Here is a 23,785-nt window from a genome sequence, read left to right as displayed (position 1 = left end):
CCACTTGTTTGAGATTGCCCCATAAGAGGGAACATTAGGTCTACATCTATTTTATAAATCCCTTCTAAAATTTTATATACCTCAAACAGATCCCCTATCCCCAGCGAGTATAAGCCCAAACTGTTTAAACTCTCCTCATCAACCCTTTCATCCCCAGAATCAATCTGGTGAATCTCCTTGGTGCCTCTTCATACCTTAAATAATACTTTTGCTTGCAGTCATCAGCCTCTCCCAAAGGCATAGATTTGGACCTGTTAACTAAGTTCATAATAATTTGTGCTGAAAAAGTTTATTTTCCTGGAAAAACTAATATTTGTGGAATGTCAGATTTCTCCATTATGATGATAAAGATTCATATTAAACAATTTACTGTTTCAACTTCTCTTAATCTCATGATATGTTTCAATAATTTATTTTGCTCTCTGTAAAATCTTGCGAAAAATATGTTTTACTTCCTAGTTTGCTGTCTGTCAGAATATTTCAATATGATTGGCTGTCTGTTCTGCTTAATGGCTTCTAAAGATCTAAAGTTGCCTTCACTTGGCATGAGATTCATACTGATATTGGGACTATTTCCATAATTTTCTGTTTACGTTACCAGTTTTCCGGACAGATAATGAAGAATTGTTAATGCCTTACACTGATGAGACAGAGATTCTAATTTTTAATCCCTATGAAACAGAGAGAGAGAGAGAGAAAGAGAGGGACAGAGGGGTAATCGTATTGTTGCGCCCTGCCGGCCGATGGGCGAGTGAACAGGTAAGATCAAGAGAGAGCCAAGAAGTCAGATTTTTCACCTCTTCTGTTCTTATCGACACCAGGTATCCAGTGAGGTCAGCCTCGCACCCATTTCCGTTGTGAGGCTAAATAAATTACTTAAATTGAATTTGAAAGTATTTAGCATTTATGAGCCCAGGACGAAACTGTTAGGGCTCATTTGCCTCTGTGGTCTCACGGGAGAGGTTCTCTCTGGCGCGAATCACAGTTGGTTCCCAACAATGGGGACCAGTTGTGATGGCCTTGTTGATAGAACCAGAGGCCACTGAGACTCCTGAGGAGGTCGGAGGCTGGGGGGGGGGTTGCCCCTTGCACAGTGCTTGTCTGGCTCTGCCAGCCAGGCACACTGGCAGTGTCTGCCAAGGACCCTGGCACCTTCCACAATGGTAAATGTTTATTCCAGTCCAACGCCAGCATCTCCACATCATGACTTTCCACTGTGCACAGGGCAGTGCCAAGGGGGCAGCACCAGAGGAACAGCCAGATGGTGGTGATGGGGGGAATCTGTTGCCACTCTGCATTAGGGATCGGTGGATTGGGGGGGACCTGCTGTCATTCTGCATCAGGGATCTGTGGGTGGAGGGTGGAGTATGACTGGGGCAGACCATGGGGGCTGGGTGGGGGGGATGGGTGGAGTTGGTTGGGCTGGTGCTTGGTGGGGGAAGGGATGGAAGTATCGGTCTGGATGGAGGGGTTTGTGGTCATTCGGTCTGGGGGGGTGAGGGCGCACAATAGACCGAGAGTCTCCATTGTAGCTGGGAGTTGCTGTGTGTGAGGCTGGCTGAGAGCAGCATAAAATCATAGAGGTTTACAGCATGAAAACAGGCCCTTTGGCCCAACTTCTCCATGCTGCCCTTCATTTTAACCACTAAGCTAGTCACAATTGCTTGCATTTGACATATCCCTCTGTACCTATCTTACCCATGTAATTGTCCAAATGCTTTTTAAAAGACAAAATTGAACCCATCTGTACTGCTGCCTCTGGCAGCTTGTTTCAGACAGTCATCACCCTCTGTGTGAAAAATTGCCCCTCTGAACACTTTTGTATCTCTCCCCTCTCACCTTAAACGTATGCCTTCTAGTTTTAGACTCCCCTACCTTTTGGAAAAGATATTGACTATCTAGCTGATCTGTGCCCCTCATTATTTTATAAATCTCTATCACCCCTAAGCTTCCTACGCTCCAGGGAAAAAAATCCCAATCTATCCAGCCTCTCCTTATAACTCAAACCATCCTGGTAAATTTTTTTTGCACTCTTTCTAGTTTAGTAGTATCCTTTCTATAATAGGGTGACCAGACTGAAGACAGTATTCCAAGTGTGGCCTTACTAATGTCTTGTACAACTTCAATGAGACATCATAATGCCTGTATTCAGTGGTCTGACCATTGAGACAAGCATGCCAAATGCCTTCTTCACCACTCTGTCCACCTGTGACTCCACTTTTAAGGAGCTATGAAACTGTACTCCTAGATCTCTGTTCTGTAACTCTCCTCAGTGCCCTACCATTAATTGAGTAAGTCCTGCCCTGGTTCAATCTACCAAAATGCATCTCCTCACATTTATTTAAATTAAACTCCATCTGCCATTTGTCAGTCCACTGGCACAATTGATCAAAATCCCGTTGCAATCCTAGATAACCTTCTTCATTGTCCATTATGTCACCAGTCTTGGTGTCATCTGCAAACTTACTAACCATGCCTCCTAAATTCTCATCCAAATCATTAATATAAATGACAAATAACAGTGGATCCAGCACCGATCCCCGAGGCACACCGCTGGTCACAGACCTCTAATCTGAAAAACAACCCTCTACAACCACCCTCAGTCTTCTGTCATCAATTTTGTATCCATTTGGCTACCTCACCCTGGATCCCATGAGCGAAGGCTGAGTGACAGGCTTCTGTGCTGGAGACCTGCACACTTGCAATTGTGCCCTCTGCTGCTCTCAACCAGTATTTGGGTGATTTAAGCCTCACCCCCCCCCCCCCCCCCCCTACAGGCAAGAAAGGTTTTTTCTGTCTAAGTGCATAAGATAGGGTGGCACAGTGATACAGTGGTTAGCACTGCTGCCTCACAGTACCAGGGACCCATGTTTGATTCCTAGCTTGGGTCACTGTCTGTGTGGCGTTTGTGCATTCTCCCTGTGTCTGCTTGGGTTTCCTCCCACAGTCCATAGATGTGTGGGTTAGGTTGACTGGCTATGCTAAATTGCCACTTAGTGTCAGGGGAATTAACAGGGTAAATACTGGATAAGGGCTGGGTGGGATTGTGGTTGGGTGCAAACTCAATGGACTGAATGGCGTCTTTCTGCACTGTAGAGATTCTAAGATGACAGATTTGAACTGCCCAAAAAACAGATCAGAAACTCTCCCGTTTTCATGCTCGTCCTGGGCTTAGGATTTTTTTCATAAGATCGCGCCCCCAAGAGAGAAAAAGGAAAAGGTATAAATCGAAAGAAAGAATTACAGTTTCTTTCCTTATTCTACACTGATTCATTTTCTTTAAAGTACTGTACTACCTGAAGCAGATTCCTTTTGAAGGCATCAGGTAGGATGTTACGGTGTAGGAAACTGGTTGAGGGTGAGGGAGCAACTGGCTTCTTAGCACTCACCCTTGGCAGTGAGTGTGGATCGAGGGTTAAAGGTAAGGATGAAACAAGTAACAGTGATGCAATTAGAAGGGATGATAAAATTTTGCAGGTGAGTAAAAGGGGAAGAAGTGGAATAGTGATGGGAGCAATAGTGACGAAGGGATAAGGATCACAATGGGAACAAGGGGTGGAGGAAACACATATTTGAGACACAGGATGGGAACGGAGCTGTTGTAAGCTATATTTCCTTTATAACTTCACCCAAATACAACCTTGAGATTTCCTCATCTTTATTCCTCACTACATCTTGCCATCAGCTGTTGCCTTCATCTAAAAGAAACAAAACAATAGAGAACAAAAAAGAGCTGTAGAGAGAGAACAGTAAAAGAAGAACGGGGAGGAAAATGAGAGGAAAAAAGACGGAGAGGAGCAGCAGCTCAAAGACAGCAGAGACCATAATGGAGAAACTGCATTCTCTGAATTATTATGTGTAAAGCCACACTAAATTGAATAATAATATACTAAAAATATTGGGAGCTATTTTAATTTTTAGTTTGGAGCAAATAATGGGTGACAGTAATTGGTAGTTTCTTTACACCTTTAATTTGTTGTAAATCCTGCTGTTTCTGGCTTCACGTTCAGGTAGGTTTATTTATGTTCAAGGTTGGCAGGTGCTTCCAAGGATTGATTTACTGGAGAGAAGTCTGCGATGGTACTGCCTGTATCAGAGTGAACTGATGTTGGAGTGGGATTTCAAGCATGCTTAGGCCCCTTATCTGCAAATCCCTTAGCCTACTTTAGGTGTGGGTAAAGGATGCATTTATTTGCCCTTAGACAATAGTGTGATTTGTGCACTTCTGCTGGACATATGCATGAATATCTTGCTTGCCATTTTGGGGCCTTGGGAGGTCATACGGCACTTGATAAATAGACACAATGCAACTAAATTTCTCGGTCCATAAATCAAGCCAAGGCATCTCTATTTTTAATCCCAACCTTCTTGCCATTTATCCTATCGTCAACAATTCTTACTGTACAATAAGTATCCATCTCACTTTTAACATCTCAATTGCAATTCCATCTAGAGATCATTATTATAAATGGAGGAAGAAACAAGTTGATTTTTCTTTTCCTAATTTCAAGGTTACTAAGATCAGTTGTAGCACTGAAGCAACTCGCAGTAACGTATTGTAATTGTACCACTGAACAATTGTAATTCTAAGAGCAATTGTAGACTCATGCCACTTGGAATATTGAGGGCAAATAATGCACTAACGGCAATTGTAGCTCTGAGGCCCATGGTAGAGGTAAGGCCAAATGCATATTGCCAACTAGTTAAATCAGCATAGCTAGGTGTTTTCCTGCTCTGTGTGACTCAGTTAAGTCACAAGTGTCTTTCTAAACTGAGCCATTGAATGAGCCCGCATATGTATATTCACAACATGGTCACTAAACAGAACCATCTGTATTTTATGTGGATAGGGTTTGCGTTGGATATCTATTCATCCTGCTGCTGATGTCAAACTTTTATGCATATTTTATCTGATGAAGTTACCATGTAATAAATTCAGCATTATTGCTTAAAATTATAGAATTGTAGTATGATACAGCAGAGGAGGCCATTTGGTCTATCAAGCTTATGCTGGTTCTTTGATAGAGCTTTCCAATTGTTCTCCACATCCCTTTCCTATATTCTTGTATTTTTCCCCTTTTAGTGTTAATCCAATTTTCTTTTGAAAGTCACTATTGAATCTTTGCTTCCACCATCTTTTCAGGCAATGCATTTTGGATCACTGCAGCTTGCTGTGTAACAAAAAAGTTTCCTCATGTCACCTCTGGTTCTTTTGTCAAACATTTTTCATCTGGGTTTTTAGTTCTTCACTTTTTACTCTATTAAAAATTGTTCAGGATTGTGAATTCATTTTAACTCGCTTCCATATCCCTTTTTTCTCCCTTAAAGAGAAAAATTGCAGTTTCTTCCTTGCGCTGAAGTCCTTCATTTATGGTAGGTAGATAGTTAGTCATTGTCCATGAGGGACCATAAGTATCAGTTAGAAAAAGAGACAAGTGGTTCTGAATGAAAGGATGATGTGGAGATGCTGGCATTGGACTGGGGCAAGAAGTCTCACAACAGTAGGTTAAAATCCAACAAGCTTATTTGGTAACAAATGCCACTAGTTTTTGGGGCTTTGCCCCTTTGTCAGGGACCTCCATGAATTACCACAGCCATTGCGGAGATTGAAGTTTCTCTGTCAGCACCATTCAAGCCATCTAACCAACTGAGAAAATTCATCCCCATCTCATTTCCAGTACCATTCTAATAAATCTCTTCTGCATCATATCCAAGGCCTTAACATTGTCCTAAAATATGCAGCAGAGGTCTCCCCAGTATTTTATAAATGTTTAGCATAAATCTCATCGCTTTTGTACTCTGCCTCTAGTAATAAAGCCAAGGACCTTATACTTTTGTTAACAGCCCTTTCAATTTGTTCTGCCATCTTCAAAGACGTGTTTGCACAGACTCACAGATGTTCTTGTACCCTCTTTAAAGTTGTACCATTTAGGTTATTTTGTCTCTCCTCATCCTTCCTTTGAAAATGTATTACATCATGTTTTTCTAAATGTCATGGGCTATTTGTCTGCCCATTTCATCAATCTGCCTGAATCCCCCTGATGTCTGTTACTATCCTCTTAATTTTTTACCATATTTCTGAGTATCGTGTCATCAACAAACTTTCAGATTATATTTTGTATTTCCAAATCCAAATCATTGATATATGTTGAAAAGATGATCCCTCTGGGGATCACAGCACCTGTCCTGTTTGAAAGGTTCAGTGATTTCTGTTCCTTGACCAATTTTGTAAACTGCTTGTTTTACTTCAGTTCCATTGGCTTTAATTTTGCTAGTGGGACCATTGGAGTTAGTTTGTCAAATGCCTTTTAGAACTTAATATGCACAGCATCAACTGTATTACACTCAGCAATTGTCTCTCATGCTTCATCAAATAACTTAATCAAGTTGTTTAAACACACTTTGCTTTTAAAAGTCCATTTACCCTGTATATTAATCCATGCCTTGTGAAATGTCAATTAATTTTGTCCTGGATTATTGTTTCTAACAGTTTCTACTGACAATAGTATTTTCCAAATTTATTCCCCTCCTTTTTGAGAACAGGAGTGTAACATTTGTGATTCTCCAGTCCTCTGGAAAAATCACTATATTTAAGGAGTGTTGGAAGATTGTGGCTAGAGCCTTGCTCCCTTCGGTAACCTAAAATGCATCTTATCCAGAACAGATAACTTTTCAACTTTGACAACTGCTAACCTTTATCTATTTTTATTCTATCAAATATATCTACTACTTCCTCCTTTACTGCTACATTGACAGTATCCTCTTCACCAGTGAGGACTGATACAAAGTACTTATTTAGTACCTCAGCTATGGCCTCAACTTCCGTAAGGATATTGTCTTTTTAGTCCCCTATCAGGACCACTTTTTATTATTTATAAATGCTTCATAAGTATTTTTGGGTTCCCTTTTGTTTTAGACACCAATCTATTTTCATACTATTTGTTCCTCTTATTCCCTTTTTTAATAATCTCCTTTGTACTTTCTATATTCAGCATCTTTGTGTTAAATATTGTGCATGTGCGGAAGGGATAAGGCTCAATTTATTATGGTAAGTGTATCAGTCTTTGAAACTCATTTTGACTGTCAGTTTGTATGTTGTGTCTAATCTTCCATCCTGTTTGAATTGTAATTTTTAAGATTTATTCATGGGATATGAGCATCGCTGGCTAGCCAGCATTTATTGCTCATCCCTAGTTGCCCCTGAGAAGATGGTGGTGAGCTGTCTTCTTGAAATGCTGTGATCCACATGCTGTAAGTTTACCCACAATGTCATTAGGGAGAGAATTACAGGATTTCGACCCAGCGCGAAGGAATGGCGATATATTTCCAAGTCAGGATGATGCTTGGAGGGGAACTTCCAAGTGGTAGTGTTCCCATGTATCTGCTGCCCTAGTCTTTCTAGATGGAAGTGATAATAGTCATAAGTTAAATATAAGTAGAATTTGAGCCAAGGAATTAATTCAGATGTAAGACTATGTTGTGAACCGTTTTGTCTCCTCTTGCAATGGATGTGCATCCAGGATAATGGGGTGTAATTTTAGGGATTGTGGGAGATGGATGAGGTGTTTCCTGCTGTTGATTTTAAACTCTGGAATTCCCTTCCTAAACCTCCAAGTCTTTACTTCTCCCATTACCCTATTTTAAGATGCTTCTTAAAATCTATGTCCTAGTCTGTAAACCATTGGTCACAACTGGCTGTGTGTGAAATGTTGTTTGATAATGCTACCATGAAGTCGCTTTTGGAATTTTACTAAATTGTATCTCTCTAAAGAAAAGGGAACTTTTGTTGAACCTATTATTTATGACAATGGAGCAACACGGCATCTCCTTTGGGCTTTATTTAAAAGAATATTACTCCACTGTTAAGCTGCTGCTGGATTAAAAGAACCAACACACCTCTCATCTGCAGCTCTTTACTTGTTTAAAACCTTTTACATTTCAAACTAAATAATGAAGGGTTGAGATAAGGGTAGACAGAAAAAAACTTTTTTGTTGGTAGAAGCATCGAGAACCAAATGTTCTAAAAGTAATTGGCAAAGCTGACATGAGAAACAAAAGTTATGCACCCAACAATTATGGTTTGGAATACACTGCCATAAAGGGTGGTAGATGCAGATTCAATTGTGGTTTTCAAAAGAGAATTGGATCAGTGACTTGAGGGGGGAGGAATTGTGGGGCTGCAGGGTAAAGTGGAGAAAGTGGTTCCAGCTAAACTGCTCTTGCAGAGAGCTGACAAGGCTCCATGGGTAGAAAAGCCTTCATCTGTGCAGTGGTACCAGTGTTCGATTCCCAGCTTGGGTCACTGTATGGAATTTGCACGTTGTCTGAATGTGTTTCCTCTGGGTGCTCTGGTTTCCCCCCACAGTTCCCAAGACATGCTGGGTAGGTGCATGGGCTATGCTAAATTCTCCCTCAGAATACGTGAGCAGGTGCTGGAGTGTGGGGACTCGGGGATTTTCACAGTAACTTCATTGCATTGTTAATGTAAGCCTAATTGTGACATTAATAACATAAACTTAAACTCTTGCAAGGAGCTAGCACAGGCTCGACGGGTAGAAAGACCTCCAGTTACCTGTGCTGTAACTGAGTCACATAGCAGTTCTGATGAAAGGTTATTGACCTGTTTGTCTTTCCCTCAGCGTTGCCCTAACTGCTGAGTCTTTCCAGCACTTTCCCTTGAGGCCGAGACCTGGGCACGTGCTCCGGTTGCCCTGGAGACTTGGCGGGAATCCAATGTGACGTCACCGGAGAGGGAAGGGGGCGGGGCCGTACCCACAATCCTTCACGCGACAGCCAGCCGCCGCCATTCTGTGTCGGACAGCGCGATCTGCTCGTTTGTTGTATTTTTTACTGCGTCGATGGCGGATTTGGAGCCCACACCCCAGGAGCCGGAGATCAGCAACCCCGAACTGGAGGAGAAGCAGGATGAGAATAACCCGAGCGGCGGTGACGAGGAACAGAGCCAGAGGTGTGCCTTCGTCTGAGGGAAGGGTGGCCGTGTGGCTATGGCAACGGCTCAGGCTTCAGTTGGTGCTGCAGGCCGCAGCTTCGCGCGCTGAACAAAAGGCCCGAGGCCGCAGGCCCGATTTGACGACCTAGTCCCTTACTAACAGCGGCAATTGACCGGCTCTGGTCAGCTTGGTTTACCTCAGAATATTTTAAATTTAATTTGACACTTGTTTAATCCTAATTTCTGACACCAATTTCGCACATTTGAATAAACAGGATTTTGTGCTGGTTTATGTACGGTCTTTCTCCTGAACAAATATGGGTCCAAATACTTACAATTTGTATTCACACTTCATCTTCTCATTACATTTGAACCCGGTTGGGAACACGCTCGCCTCTTGCGCCCGAGCACCCGCCCCTATGTATCAGTGCATGCTTCCGAACTCCCTTTCATTTGAGTACATTTCTGAACCCGTTTCTCTGCGCCTTCGCTTCCCATTCTCTCACTGCAGCAATCAAACAACTAATCTTTTGCAAGTGGGGCTGTTGTTTATTGGAGTTCCGACGTAGTTATTGACCCGTTAAAAGGATAATTCGGCTTTTCTGTGAGGGCAACATCAAATTTGAATGGCAATCACTTCTTGCAACTGTTTGAATCCAGAAAGAGATTGTTGATGTCGAAATTGTTTTGTTCTTCACAGTGAGACAAATGAAGCTTCAGTTCAAAATGATAAAAATGATAAGCTGAAGGAAAAAAGCAGCAAGCGTGGAGGAAACCGCTTTGAGCCTTATTCAACCAATCGAAATGCAAGATTCCGGGTTTTTGTGAGCAATATCCCGTTTGAAATGAAATGGCAAACACTTAAAGATATAATGAGAGAGAAAGGTAAAGTTAGGTTTAGTGTGTTAATTGGAAGTTTTTTTACTACTAGTTCTTAAATCATTCTATAGACAAATTATGTACTAACTAAATCACTTTGTTTTTACTTCCACCTCTTGATGCCAGAAGATCTTGAAAAACAAGCTGTCTTTTATTACTGAAGAAATATCAACCTTTTAGTTGAAATAACCAATGGTTTTGTAATTAAATGTTCCTTTACAGCAATTTAGAAGGATGTTTATGAACAAAAAAACAGGAAATTTGGCCAGCAACACTTAATAATTTCACAGTGTTGGAAGAAGATTGGGATGGAATTCTCAGATTGAATTGATGCCTTGTGGGTGCTGACACTAGAAATTTGGGAAGAAAGTATTGAGTTGGTAAAATGTGTTAGGCATTTAGTTTGTGGGGTGGTCACAGGTTGGTATACCAACACGTTGGAGTAGGATGTGTTCTGGAAATTGAGGAACTTCAGTTCTTTATTTTCTACAAGTAGGCTGAATTTTCACCTTGGATGGGATACAAAGTTTTTAACTTTTACACCTTGTAATTGACTTGTCCTGGATATCTTGTTAAAGACCAATGCTGACAATTTAAAACCAGCTTACAATGCAAAATGCACCCCTGCCTTTGGTTTTGGGTGCACTGGAGTGAGATTCTGGCAGATCAAACTACTTAGTGTATTCTGTCAAATAAGTTTGTGTATCCTGTCCATTAAGTTTGAGGGGGCCAGAAAATTGCTAGTTTGGCAGTCATGGTCTAGATGGCCTGCTCCTAGTTAACCCATCACCCCTGTACCTAGTGAGGGTGTATGCGGTCAGTCTGGGTTGAATTTTGAATGCAAATTGGCTTACATCTTCTATTTACAAGTTGCAACTGTGAGTTTATATTGGGAGACATGGGCAGGGACCTTCATCCTGCTTGTAACAATGTGACACCCTGTTGATACTGAACGCACAGATAATTTCAAATTGTTCTTCCCCCATTGTTTGTTTATAGTCTTGACAGTTACATAAACAAAAGGTCTTCGGGTGTTAGAAATCTGAAATAAAATAGAAAATGCTGAAAACATGTCAGCATCTGTGGAGACTACAGAATTAGACACTTCGCAGTTCATTTTTTTGTCTTTTGTTATGCTTTCTGCAGTATTTTCCAGTTTCAGTGAAGTTGCACCCTTGAAATGTTAACTTGTTTGTTCACTTCACAGATGCTGACTGTTTCTAGGATTGTCTGTTTATGTAATACATGTGCAAAGCCACCAAATAGAGTAGTTTACTCTATTTAATAAATATCATGCTTCTTGCCTGAAGAGAGTACTTAAGTTTAGAATCAGACTGGGGCACCAATTGTAGTACGCAATCTGGCTGTAGCTCATTGAAGTCAGGTATTGTAAAACTGGACATTGGATTGCTCAAAATGTAGCCTAGCATTAAAATATGCTGCTTTATTACTTCTAAGTATTATAGCAAGATTCAATTGATGGCAGTCATAATTAACTACTTCAACAATAAAACTACTGGTAATAACAATTATATTGGAAATGATAAAGCAAAATGATGATGGAATGATTTTTGGATGCCATTTTGTAGAGTTGGGGGACATGTTGCCCCATTTTCAAAGTTTTGTTTATGGTTTTTAAAAATTACTTTTGTGCTATCCCTGTTCCATCAAAAATAAATTGAAACATTTTATTTCAATTTACAACTTAGTCACTGGAAGGGAGGGTCAGTGCTAGGTAGAAGCAGCCCACCTCCTGGAAGGCAGTTTCTTTACATGATGCCTGGTTTTTTACAATTGTTTTATTTCCTGAAGATCGCACTTCTAAATTGATGGGAATGTCTCTAATTAGAATATTTAGAGTTAAGATCTTCGGCAGCATTGATCGATTGGGCAGTGTTTGTATTGCAACATCTGAATGATTTTGTGAATGGTGATTTTTTTTTTCTTTAACATTAATTGTCAGAATCATAGTTAACAGCTAAACAGGATTTGGTTTCCTGATGGGAACAGTCGATGGAAATAGATGAGTGGCTAATGTACATTTCATTGTAACTTTATTCTGTGTTTTTGTTAAAGTGACATCGTTTGAAGGATAAACTGTGGATTAAACCATCATAATTACATGATTGCTTTGCTCATTTGGAATTTTTTTAACTTCAAGTATTTGTAACTTTTCTCTGAAGATAGCATTGTTGAGAAATGGTATGTCTTTTTTCAATGTTTTGAGTTGAAGGTCAATGAGAAATGCCATCATGTGTAGCGTAAGTTCACAAACTTGATTTAACAAAAGGCCAGTACTTATATGCAAATTGATGCAATGCATGTTTGAGACTTAATAATCTGAATCGCCTGACAAAATAAATTTAGTCTTTAAACTAGTGTGGAATTGTTTCAGCCACACTTAAGATTTGGAACAGTTTGAAGTAAAGTTGGACAATAAAATATCCTTGAGTTGGGGATGTTGTGCATTGAACACTGAAGCATATATGGCTCACTGTGGTATGAGCTATCACTACAGCAAGAATTCTATGATAGGATGAACCATTATGGTATTGCATCTGTGAAAGATGCAAAAAGTCATTATTTTGCCTCCCTCCACATCCTAGTGCTCTAATGTTTTGATGAATAATCTGATTTCCCCAAAAGTGGATAAACTTTAATATTCACTAAATTCAGCTATATAGAAATTGTGGACAGAAATCATAGTTTGAATTTTAGTGAGGTTTCTGCTGTTCAGAAACTGTATCTAAATTTTCCCTAACTTTTATTTCCTCAACTTTTTTCGTATATTACAAAAAATCTATTGCCTTCAATAACTGATACATTTGACTCAGCCATATGTGGTGAACCTTCTTTGAAGATTTCCATTTAATTGTGTATTCCATAAAAAAGGATTGGAAAAAGGAGTGAAAAAGGATTATTGGTGTTTCAGAACAGAAGTGTGAACAGTCCGCCATGGTGCATGCTGCTGCTGCATAGGACTACTTGATGGCTCCAGTATTTAGTAGTCTGACAGGAAAGAAATCTTTATCAGCAGACATTGTTATATATGCGAAACCACTGATTAAGTGCCATATTTCTAGGTTTGTGTAGACTCGCACCTTTCTTGATGTAGTGATGGCTTCAAGCGGTAAGACTCAAAAGTTGGTGGTCTATAATTAGTGTAACATTGGGAATGTGCCCATGCAGACCTACATGTCCTTGGTTTGTAGACTACTGATGATGTCTTTAAATGATTTAGATAGTAGAGTGGTGGGATTATGGTGGTACAGGTGTGTAGGGAACCAAATTCTGTATTCAGCCTAAAGTAGTTTTTGTGTGTTGCACTAAGCCAATTTAAGAACAGTTAAGATTCACTGCCTAGTGCAGGAAAAGTACAACAGTTCTTTTTAAGAGCAAGCTTCCACTAAGCAGATTTTCTCATCTATTCCGGGTGGGATGGTTTCTAAAGATATCCCCCCTCCCTTCCCTTTTCCACTCCGGCACAGGAATGCTGAATGCAAGTAGGTGAAATTCGCAGGAGACTTGCCTCTTTTTGTAATTTGACAGCCAGTTGAGAGCAATGTGATTAACTCCAGAGAATTGGGAATCTTTGAATATCCTCAAAGTCAGATGAAAGCACATTGGCCACCACCTCATATACCATCTTTAATTTTTTATTGATTTTTAAATATAATTGCAGGATCCATAAAGAACAATTAGTTCATTTCGAGCTACGTTGCACCATGTGTCCTTTTAGTTGAGAGACACATCTATGTTAATTATTGGCAAACATGAAAGTTGATGGCAGATGTGCAAGAGTCTCTTCAGTACTGTAAAGATCATGGTAATCGTGTCTCAGCTGCCAAATATTTCCTAGAGCTAATTTTGAAATATGCAAAGTGTATGCAAATTGCTTTGAAGTTTTATTGTAAATCTATAAAACTAATTATTATCTTACATAAACAGCCAGACTTTAAGCCAGAAAGTGCTTGTGATTTGTCACAAATGTTTAATTCATCTTTAGCTTATCCATTTTGTGTATCTAAGATAAAGTTAGGCTTTCTCTGGTTTTGCCAGAACAGGAATGAATTAAAATGAAATTCTGTTTAGCCAAAGTACAATTTACTATTCTGTATAAAGCCTAATTAATATTGGGTGTTGCTAGGGATGAGATATGAGAAAGGGTTTGCTGGCAGAAACCTTTCTGAAATTTTAGCTTGCTCTTCAGAGGGACTGACTGTCTAAAATTGTCTTGGCTGACGGCTTAGTGTTTTGCACATGTAAATGGATACTAGTCGTGCAGTAGTTCCAACTTGTTAAAACAGAACTTGGTCATTTAATGGTTTGATTCCTTCACAGTTGATTAAACGGTACATGAAGGTGATCTTAACAGAAGCAGACTCGGCTGCTTGTGGTGGTTGCTGGTGGGGATGTCACAACATATAATGCAATAACCTCTAACAGTATATGTATCTTAGCTTGAAATCTGCAGAATATTTATGGCTTTAACTTTTGAAGTTCTGATTGCTTAAATTTGATAATTGCATTGGTTGTAGATCAGGGAAAGAGAAATATGTACTTTGCATATTATAATGTGACATCCTTATTGGCTGGGCACATTTTGAGAAGAGTTCCAGTTTGGGAAGCGCATGTGTTCAGCACGCTGGGTAGAGGTAAAAGGGCCTGTTGTACGTAACTTTTGTTAGTAACTGGTAACAATGATATTAAGGGTTGTGGTTTAATATGACTCTTCTAAGTTGGGTTAGACTTGGGATCACTGCACACCTGTACATAGCATAGTAAGAAGGTTTAGGTATGGAATGATATTCTGGGCTTTTAGAGGGCTCAGGTTACTACATAACGTTGTCAATGTTTTTGCTGAATTCCAATTGTTTTCTTGGCTTTTCTCCTTCCGTGTATGTTTCGTCTGGGATCTGGTTTGTAGTTGGTGAGGTTACTTACGTGGAACTCTGTATGGATGCGGATGGAAAGTCGAGGGTAAGTGATAAAGAATGAGTTCTTCTGTGGTTTCATTGCAAATGTAAAATACACAGGATATGGAATACTGGAAGTGGGCTTTGGTTAGACTTTGAAATCTAAAGATCAGAAATGTGGCTGTGGCTAGGTGGGGGAAGAAAAGCATATGAATGTAAAGCAAGAGACTGTATAGCAGGCATATTTGGTACTATTTGAAGTAATATTGTTACAATTCTTTGAGTAGTGTCTTGACATTAATGGCCTTGATGTTTTTCAAAAGTCCATGAAAATGCTCTTATGCAATAATACAGTACCCAGAGTAATCTCATTCCTTGATTCCTTTATTTTCCTCTGACCAATCTCTCGTTTGCTGCCGCTGCCTCTGCCTCCTGAATTCAGTGAACAGTTAAATATGATACAGCAGGTGCTAGCACATATCTGGTGTAATCCAGAATGAGTTTGCCACATCTTAAGTGACAACAAGCTATTTGACTCTGGAAAGCATTTCATTGGAGCCGATCTTGCCATCGGCTCAAATCCACACTTTCCTGACAGCTTTCTAATTTTTTTGACCCCATTGCTGCTACTGTTAAATTCAGCAGTGCTAAGGCACTGAATCTGGGACCTTCAGGTGCATATGACATACTACCACACCATATATATCTTTTTTACTCAGTTTTATGTGCCACAATCATTGTGCAGTTTCAGACTTTGTTCTTCATGTGCTTTCATATAAATTCCCTGTGCATTATCATGTAATGTGTGGATTAACCATGTTGGCGCTTGACTTCTGAATCACTGGAGCCTTTATTTGGCATTCATCTTGGGGAATGTTAACTTTTGTCAAAAAATGTATTTAAAAAAAAGTACCAAATATATCTGCTATATAACTTTAACAATCAACAGGTAAGGGATGACAGATATTTTTGTCTTTTTTAGAAGTTATGCTAGCCAGGATTGTAATTGTCAAAGGGGGAAATTCGTTCTGATCCTTAAATAAATGGAGTTTAAGCATAGAATAGGATGTTGAATAAGTTGTAGGTGGAAACTGTGAAAGTGGAATGGATTTTAGTAGCACTGTTGGAGTGATAGCTTGACATAGGGTTTCTGAAGAGAATCATGTGATATATTTTGGTTATGAATGTTACAGACTGCCACACTAGCAGGGTTCTCCCCTTATTCCTCAAAGTGGGTATAGTCTTTCTTGATATAAACATTTTTAATCATTTAAAGCACTTGGTTTGATTTGAAGGTTAATGAGCACTTTGTGCAGCATCCACTTTGAAATAATTGCTAGGGGGGAACCATGCCTAGATTTTGTTTCAATCTGATTTGTAATACATATAACAAATTTTTTTCACTGAATTTGCCCACAGCCTCAAGTAAGTTTAAAGGTTGGAAATGGTCGAAGTATCTGGTTATAAACCACTAGTTTTTGGAGAGATTATTTGGTCTCTCATCACACGCCCACTCCTTCCCCAGACTATATGCAAGTATTAATGTGACCTCCTCCCAAATTTATCAGTGGCCTATTGGAAACTGTGTTCAGTTTCTTAGTTCTGGTTCCCAGCTTATGCTTGGTCTGCCACCCTCATATCATGGCCAATATTGGAAATTCAAAAGTATTAAGTCTGTTTCCCTCTTGTTTCGTGTGCAGTTTGGTGGTCCATGTTCCATCTGCACTGTACAATTTTTTGAATAGGATAATGTATAGTGTACAAAGATTGACGTTCTAATTTCTAGCTGTGGCACCCTCATTTAAATGTCAATGAAAGTACTTCAATTTTGTGGAACTGCTTTTAATTTACCTTGTGTAATTTTACCTTTTTTTCTTCTTTACATGCTAATGTCTGTGACCAAAGGGATGTGGGTAAGTTTTTTTTAGATTCATCTCCTAATTGTCATGTTTTGAGTCCAAAATGTTAACCAGACCTTGTAGGAATCCAGGTTAAGTTGTTACAATAGCCCCCCTGAATACTAAACAGCAGAAGTCGGGGAGGCCACTGTTTGACCCATGGTTCATGAATTGTAGATGGCTGCTAAGTGAAGACGGGCAGAAGCAGTAACATTGACCTCCACGTAGAATATCAGCTAAGTTTCCCACTACTGATCGCTATTAAGCAATTGCTAATGTAACGGTCTGTAAATGTGCACATTGGATAATCATAGAATCATTGAATCCGACAGTGCAGAAGGCCATTTGGCCCATTGTGTGCACCAACCACAATCCCACCCAGGCCTTATCCCCATAACCTCATGCATTTACTCTAGCTAGTCCCCTTGGCATCAAGGGGCAATTTAGAATGGCCAATCCATCTAACCTGCATATCTAAGGATATGAGTGGGCTTATCCTTGATGCTAACTATGGATGAATTGCTTGTTACTTGTAAAGTAAATTGGGAAGTAGTGAGTTCCCTAGAGGCTTGTACCCCAACAAGATGTCAATAGGGTTAGCAGAGGAAAAGAAAACCGGCAGGGGGTAAATAAGAGGGTGAATTGCTCCGTATATAATTGTTGCTTAGAGTAGTGACTGGGATGATCACTACTTCATAAACAGTGTCCATGATATGAAGATAGGTACATATACAATCTAACTAAAGTAGTAACTGGAGGGCACTATTGCATATGCAACGTACCACATTTCTCTTTCAGTGTTGTGGAATTTAAGAGTGAAGAAAACATGAAAAAAGCTGTGGAGGTGATGGATAAACAAAGTTTCAGTGGAAGACCACTTAAAGTGAAAGAGGTAAGATGTTTGTGTAGTAAAATTAAATGGGGTTGATTTTGAACACTTAGAATTCACAAGTGTATTGTGGGGGAAAATATGCAAGATGACATGGGAGACAGCTTGAACTTGGTGCCCCATCGTGCTACTGTAACAGTTTTTCCAGTGGTTTATAGCTTTGTCCTGCCAATGACAGTTTCTTTCTCAATCAAATTAATTTTTCATTAACCTCTCACGCAGTATCTGATCTTTTTAACAAATTTGTAATTCGAAGAAAACCCATTAGATATTAAAGAATTAAACTATACATGGTTTTCATCCAAAATGAACCATTCAGTGCAACTAATATAACTCTCAGCTTTGGGATTGTATAACTGAACCTTTTGATTTTATGCAGATTTAAAACAAAAAGTACTGCTCCTGACATGTGGTTTGATTTATGTAGTTTGACCATGTTCACTCAGACATAATAACAGAGCATTTAGATGGTGGGACTTCAGCATTACAAAATATAGGCAAGAGTTGAACTGGTAGTGTTTTTCCACTCATGATTTAAACTTTCTTTTAAATTGCGCAGGATTTGGATGGTGAGCATGCAAGACGTATGATGCAGAAGCTAAGTGGTTTTGACAGAATGGGAATGGGTGGTGGAGGAGGAGTAGGTGGCCCTGGAATGAATATACCACCAGCTCTCTTGCATAACTCTCATGTCCCCAGAGATGTTCTCAATGCTCTACAGGCTGGCAGACTTGGAAACACCATCTTTATTGTTAATGTGAGTTGTAAATACTAGCAAAATATATATTTTGCTTAGCAAAATCATGCATGAAAATTGAGTAAATGTTTAGTCAGGAAATATTAATGTGCAAGTTTGAGAAGACTGCAAATTAGTTGTCCCAAGGTTTTTTACACTGGTAAAAGAAATGAAAGTACAGTGGTAAGACAAAACAATTACTTTGACTTTACTCCATTTCCCTTTTTTGCATGTTATCCACGTTGCATGCCCTGTTGCCTCTATTCTCCTAACGACGTGGTGCCTCTTTAGCTGACTGTCTATTCTGTGTCACAAATAATGAACCAGTGATAAAATACCGTAAAAGCGAAAGGACTGGAGGAGGAATAGTCTTCTCCATTTGATTCCCTCAAAATTTAAATAATGGGGTAGATTTGGAAAATGGAGAATGGAAGAAACCATCTCCAAATTTTAATGAGCTCTATTTGCAGCATATCTTTTGTTAATTTGAAGTTCATAAAGAAGTTGGAAAAATTTTGGTGAATATTTTACAGCTAGATGTTTCCAAGCTGATTTCTCAAAATGCAAGTGGCATTTTGGAGTACTTGTTACACCCAGCTGTGCACTCAACTGTTTTGGTCCTTGAGTTGATTCATTGTTCTGATGAATCGCAATCCAAGATGTAACATGACAGCTGCCAGTTTTGCTTTCTTCAAATTCTCAGGTCGGTCTAATATCACCTCGTTTGGCATTTTGAGAAAATTGTTTCAATAAAGTGACAGTAGCATTATGTTCACAACAACATTGTGGGAAGGAAATAAACCGTCAATCAAGTTCTATACCTTGATTCTAGAGATGATTCCCTTGGGCCTATTTAACCAATCACGATTTCTTGTTCCACTACTTCTGGTAATCTCAATTTTTTCACTAAAGTTATAATTTCCTATTTTGAATTGTTAGTACTCAAATACGCAAAATAACTTTTGTTGTAATTTACCTTTGTGTCCTGAATTTTTTTAATGTGTTAAAATTCCCCCATCTCGAGGGAAAACAAAGGAGGTGTTTTTTTTCCTTCCACTTCAGCTCTGTAGGCTCCGGGTCATTCTCTGGATTAGGTCTAATAACCGTATCCAATCGTAATAGAGATAAAGGACTGAAGACGCACTCTGGAAATGTTCTTGACAAAATCAGGATGAAGCTCAAGTCACGCAACTAACTATGTTCTAACGTAGTAATGTGGTTGACTCTTAACTGCCCTCTGAAATGGCCTAGCAGACTACATTGTTTAAGGGCAATTCAGAATAGGCAACAAATGCTGGCCCAGCCAGTAATGTTCGCATCTCATGAAATTAAAAATCGCATTCGTGCTGATTCTACATATACCTGTGGCTTTATCTCCTTAGTGTTGAACGCCTTATACCAACCGTCTGCACACACACTCTGATCCTGTTCAGATTCCTTTAGATTGTTATTCACCAATTTGTACCAGCAGGATTGCGGACTGCAATGCCGCCTCTTAAATTTTATGTAAGTTATGGGCAGTGATGAAAGTTACTCTAGTGGAACTCTTACTAACAAGTGGTTTTTCCACTTTGATGTCTTCACGTGCACCAAAATTCTTTGCCATCTGCTATCCAGTCTGTTTTTCAGGTTACCCTTGCCATTTTCCTTAAAGGATGCACCTTGTGAACTAGGGGCATTGGTGCTTTTCTGAAATCCAGGTTGATGACAACATTGCATCATTTTCATTTACCAGATTTTTAATCTTTTAAAAAAAGTCAATTAATTGCTTCTGAAGCCACATTTATTCCCAAATTGGACCCTATTCAAGATAATCTCATAATATTCTTAACCAAGTCGCATTGCCTGCAATTAAAGTCATTTTCACAGGTCTGTAATTATTGCCTCTTGCTCCAGTTTACTATCTCCCTCTTGTACTGCTCCCACACTGCAGTAATTTTTCTCCTTTAACTGTTATTTGATCAGAAAATTGGTTAATTTATAAATTATTTATACTCAGTGGTGCTTTTGCAGAACAATGGAGCATTGAAATTTAGGAAAGTGGTACTTGTGTATAGTTGGTATAGCTTATAGACCACCAACTTGCAGGGAGGATGTGGAGGACCAAATCTGCAAGCAAATTGAGGTGCAAAAATTAGATATAATGGGGGACTTCAATTTTCTAAATATAGACTGGGAAAGTGGTTGCATGAAGGAAAAAGAGGGACAAGAATTCCAAGTGTGTTCAGAAAAAATTTCTGCAGTGTCCAATGAGAAAGGAGGCACCATTTGCCCAAGATCTTGGGCATATGATTGACCAAGTAAACTGTATCATTGGAGAAACATTTAGGGGATAATGGTCATATAAAGTTTAGAATGACTGTGGAAAAGGATAAGGAGCAATCCAGAATAAGAATTAATTGGGAGAAAGCAAGCTTTGGGATAAGAATAAATTTGGGCCAAAGGTTGGCAGGAAAAATGGTCACTGAACAATGGGAAGAAGTTGTAGTATATTCCCTGAAGGGGAGGTAGGGCAAAGAAATCCAGAATTCCTGAATGATAAAAGAGCTGGAAAAAGTGTGCTTATGACAGGTTTTGGATAGAAAGTACAATTGAGAATCAGATGGAAGGTTATGGGGAGGTGAAAAATCAAAGGGAGTTGGAGTATGAAAAGAAAGTAACAAGAGTCTGAAATGATTCTGTGGGTGTGTAATTTATAAATAGGTGCTAAGAGGAGTAGGGCTGATGAGGGATCAGTTATGGGGGCATAGCTGAGGTATTAAATTAATACTGTGCATCTCTGGTTGACAAAGATGATGTGACCCATCTATGATGAAAGAGGAGGAAATTCAGTCACTGGAAGATTTAAAATTGCTGATGTGGTATTGCTTACTGTCTATATATAAAGTTAGCAAGGCACTTGGACCAGATGAAATGAATTCAAGGATACTGATGAGATTGGAAATTGCAGAGACACTTGCCATATTTTTTTCAGACTTAGACTTGTGGTGCCACAGGATTGGAGAATTTCAAACATTACCCCATTGTTCTCTGTGAAGATCAGCCTAGCAATTTCAGATCAGTTGGTTTAACTTTGGGGATATTTCTAGAAACTGATTTGGGACAGAACTAATAATCATATGGACAGATGTGGGTTGATTAAGCATTGGTGATATGGATTTTTAAGGGAATATCCTGTTTCACTAACTTGCTGGAGTTTTTCCAGAGGTAAGAGGTTTGGTAAGGACAGTGCTGTTGATGTGGTGTACATGGACTTACAAAAGGTATATGATACAGTGCTGTACAACAGATTTGAGAAAAATTTATAATTTGTGGCAAGATGGGTGCAAAACTGTGTGTGACAAGAAACAGTAATGGTAGTGGGTGTTCTTCTGGCTGTAGGATGGTTTGTAGTGAAGTTCCCCACAAGTTGGTATTAGGACCCCTTAATTTTCCCGATACAAATAACCTCAACCTTGGAGTACAGAAAGGAATTTCACAACTTCTGGATGTGCAATTCAGAAGCATCATGAACTGCGAGGGCAGTTTAGAACTTCAAAAGGACATGGATCAGTTGGTGGAATGGCTGGACAAGTGGCAGGTGAAATTCAATGCAGAGGAATGTGAGGTGATGCATTTTGTTGTGAAGAACATGGACAAGTAGTATGACATACAGGGTACTATTATAAATGGGGTGCAGGAGCAGAGGGACCTGGATGTATATGTGCATAAACCATTAAAGATGGCAGGACAGGTTGAGAGAGCAGTGAAAGCCTACTGAATTGTATGCTTTATTAATAGGGACATGTGTATAAGAGCAACCTTATGTTGAACTTGTATGAGACACTAGTTAGGTCTCTGCCCAAATATTGCGTATGTTTCTCAGTGCTGCATTTTAGGAAGATGTTAAGGGTTTGGAGAGTGCAGAAGAGGTTTACGAAAATGGCCACAGTAATCAAAGTTTAGTTACAAAAATAGCTTGGAGAATTTGGAATTCTTCTCCTTGGGATAAGTAAGGAGGGAGGGGAGCAATTTAATCGAAATAATCAATCGACAGGCCTGGACAAAATAGACAGAAAAACTTTGCTTGTGAAAGGAGTGAGGGGGCACAGATTCAAATTAATTGGCAAAAGAAGTAAGTGATATGAGAAGAAAAATAATTACACAGCAAGTGGTTAGAGTTTGGAATACACTCCCTAAGAATGTGGAGGAGACAGGTTCAGTTGAGCCATTCAAGAGGGAATTAGATGGTTGTTTGAAAATAACCAATCTTCAGGGTAAAGGGGGAGGGGGCAGAATAGCCAAGAAAAATGTGATGAGCAGATTGGCCTCCTGTAACAATTCTGAGATTCTATGATCTCTTTTCTCAGCGTGTTAATTTTAAAATTACTTTTTTTTTGCAGCTTGATTTCAAAGTTGGATGGAAAAAGTTGAAGGAAGTTTTTTCCATGGCAGGCTCTGTGGTGCGGGCAGATATTGTGGAAGACAAAGATGGGAAGAGTCGGGGAATGGGCACTGTAACTTTTGAGCGCCCAATTGAAGCAGTTCAAGCAATATGTATCCTTTAAAAAGTAACTGAATTTTGGCCTTGGTTAACCAAATTTGTTGCTGGAAATTGAAGAATTACTCCATTTAAAATGGTTAATAGAGAAGCATTTAGTCCTGTAATGTGTTGTCGTCATTTTCCCCCGGCCACCCTTGTTCATAGTTCCTTCAATTGTAAGAGTAGAGTTAACTTACCATGATTACTGTAGAGCTTTGAGTTCTTGTTTTCTACCAGAGTATTCTCAATGAATATGTGAAACTTCTTAAATTTCCTCAACTGTTCTCTAGCAATGTTCAATGGGCAGCTCCTGTTTGACAGACCTATGCACATCAAAATGGTACGTTTTAATTTGGTCTGCTTGTTAAGTATTTATTGAAATAAGTGTCTGTTATTGGTCTGAATAATCCACCGAAGTGTTCATGCTGTTTGTTTCTTCAGTAGTCATAATTCCTAAATTTTGCAAACAATATTGAACTCGCCTGATCTTTAGGAAGGATTTGAACTTGTGGAATCTGTTGAAATCATTTTGTTTTTTGAGTTTTAATATTGGATTCCACAATGCTTTGAGCTTTAATAGCACACAAGTTTTTAAATAGTATTGTGCCTTTTCTGACAAGTTCTTTGCGTGAGAACTTGAATGTTGGCTCCTTGCTGTCTGTTGAATTGTGGGAGGCAATGCAACCAAATGTGAACTGGTCTCACCCAGTGCACTTGTGTGTACTTCCATAAAGCATCCCTGGGCTGATTATCTTCATTTAAGAAACTGCCTTGCGCTTCACAAGTCTAGACATGTTAAGACCAATACTGGCTTTCCTATTAGAGTTAAGGCTAAGAGTAATCAGGTCAGCATAGCTCAGTTATGATCTTCCTGACCGTTAGTGCATGCTATGCCAGACTTTGCCAGAAAATCCTGTTTTTAAAAAAAGTATCAAAAGAGCTGTATTAAATGAGTGTCGTTGAGAGGCAGCCTATTCAGATTTGCATGCTAAAAT

The 23,785-nt window shown here is 39.3% G+C and overlaps 1 protein-coding gene across 1 annotated transcript in view; it reads left to right on the top strand.

The window, feature by feature from the left end:
- The first annotated feature begins 8,773 nt into the window (after positions 1 to 8,773).
- LOC145358626 (myelin expression factor 2-like) overlaps positions 8,774 to 23,785 on the top strand; it is a 38,953-nt gene continuing 23,941 nt past the window's right edge. Inside the window, exons 1-8 of the mRNA XM_080212841.1 lie at positions 8,774 to 8,968; positions 9,651 to 9,835; positions 14,757 to 14,809; positions 16,651 to 16,658; positions 17,442 to 17,535; positions 18,092 to 18,289; positions 22,651 to 22,804; positions 23,081 to 23,130. Coding sequence (XP_080068967.1) covers positions 8,859 to 8,968; positions 9,651 to 9,835; positions 14,757 to 14,809; positions 16,651 to 16,658; positions 17,442 to 17,535; positions 18,092 to 18,289; positions 22,651 to 22,804; positions 23,081 to 23,130 — 852 coding nt within the window. The 5' untranslated portion in view covers positions 8,774 to 8,858. The remainder of the gene's footprint in view (positions 8,969 to 9,650; positions 9,836 to 14,756; positions 14,810 to 16,650; positions 16,659 to 17,441; positions 17,536 to 18,091; positions 18,290 to 22,650; positions 22,805 to 23,080; positions 23,131 to 23,785) is intronic.

Source organism: Carcharhinus amblyrhynchos, chromosome 26, assembly GCF_965287045.1.
Source record: "Carcharhinus amblyrhynchos chromosome 26, sCarAmb.v2.hapA, whole genome shotgun sequence".
Lineage (NCBI taxonomy): Eukaryota > Metazoa > Chordata > Chondrichthyes > Carcharhiniformes > Carcharhinidae > Carcharhinus > Carcharhinus amblyrhynchos.
This window is presented reverse-complemented; position numbering and strand designations above follow the sequence as displayed.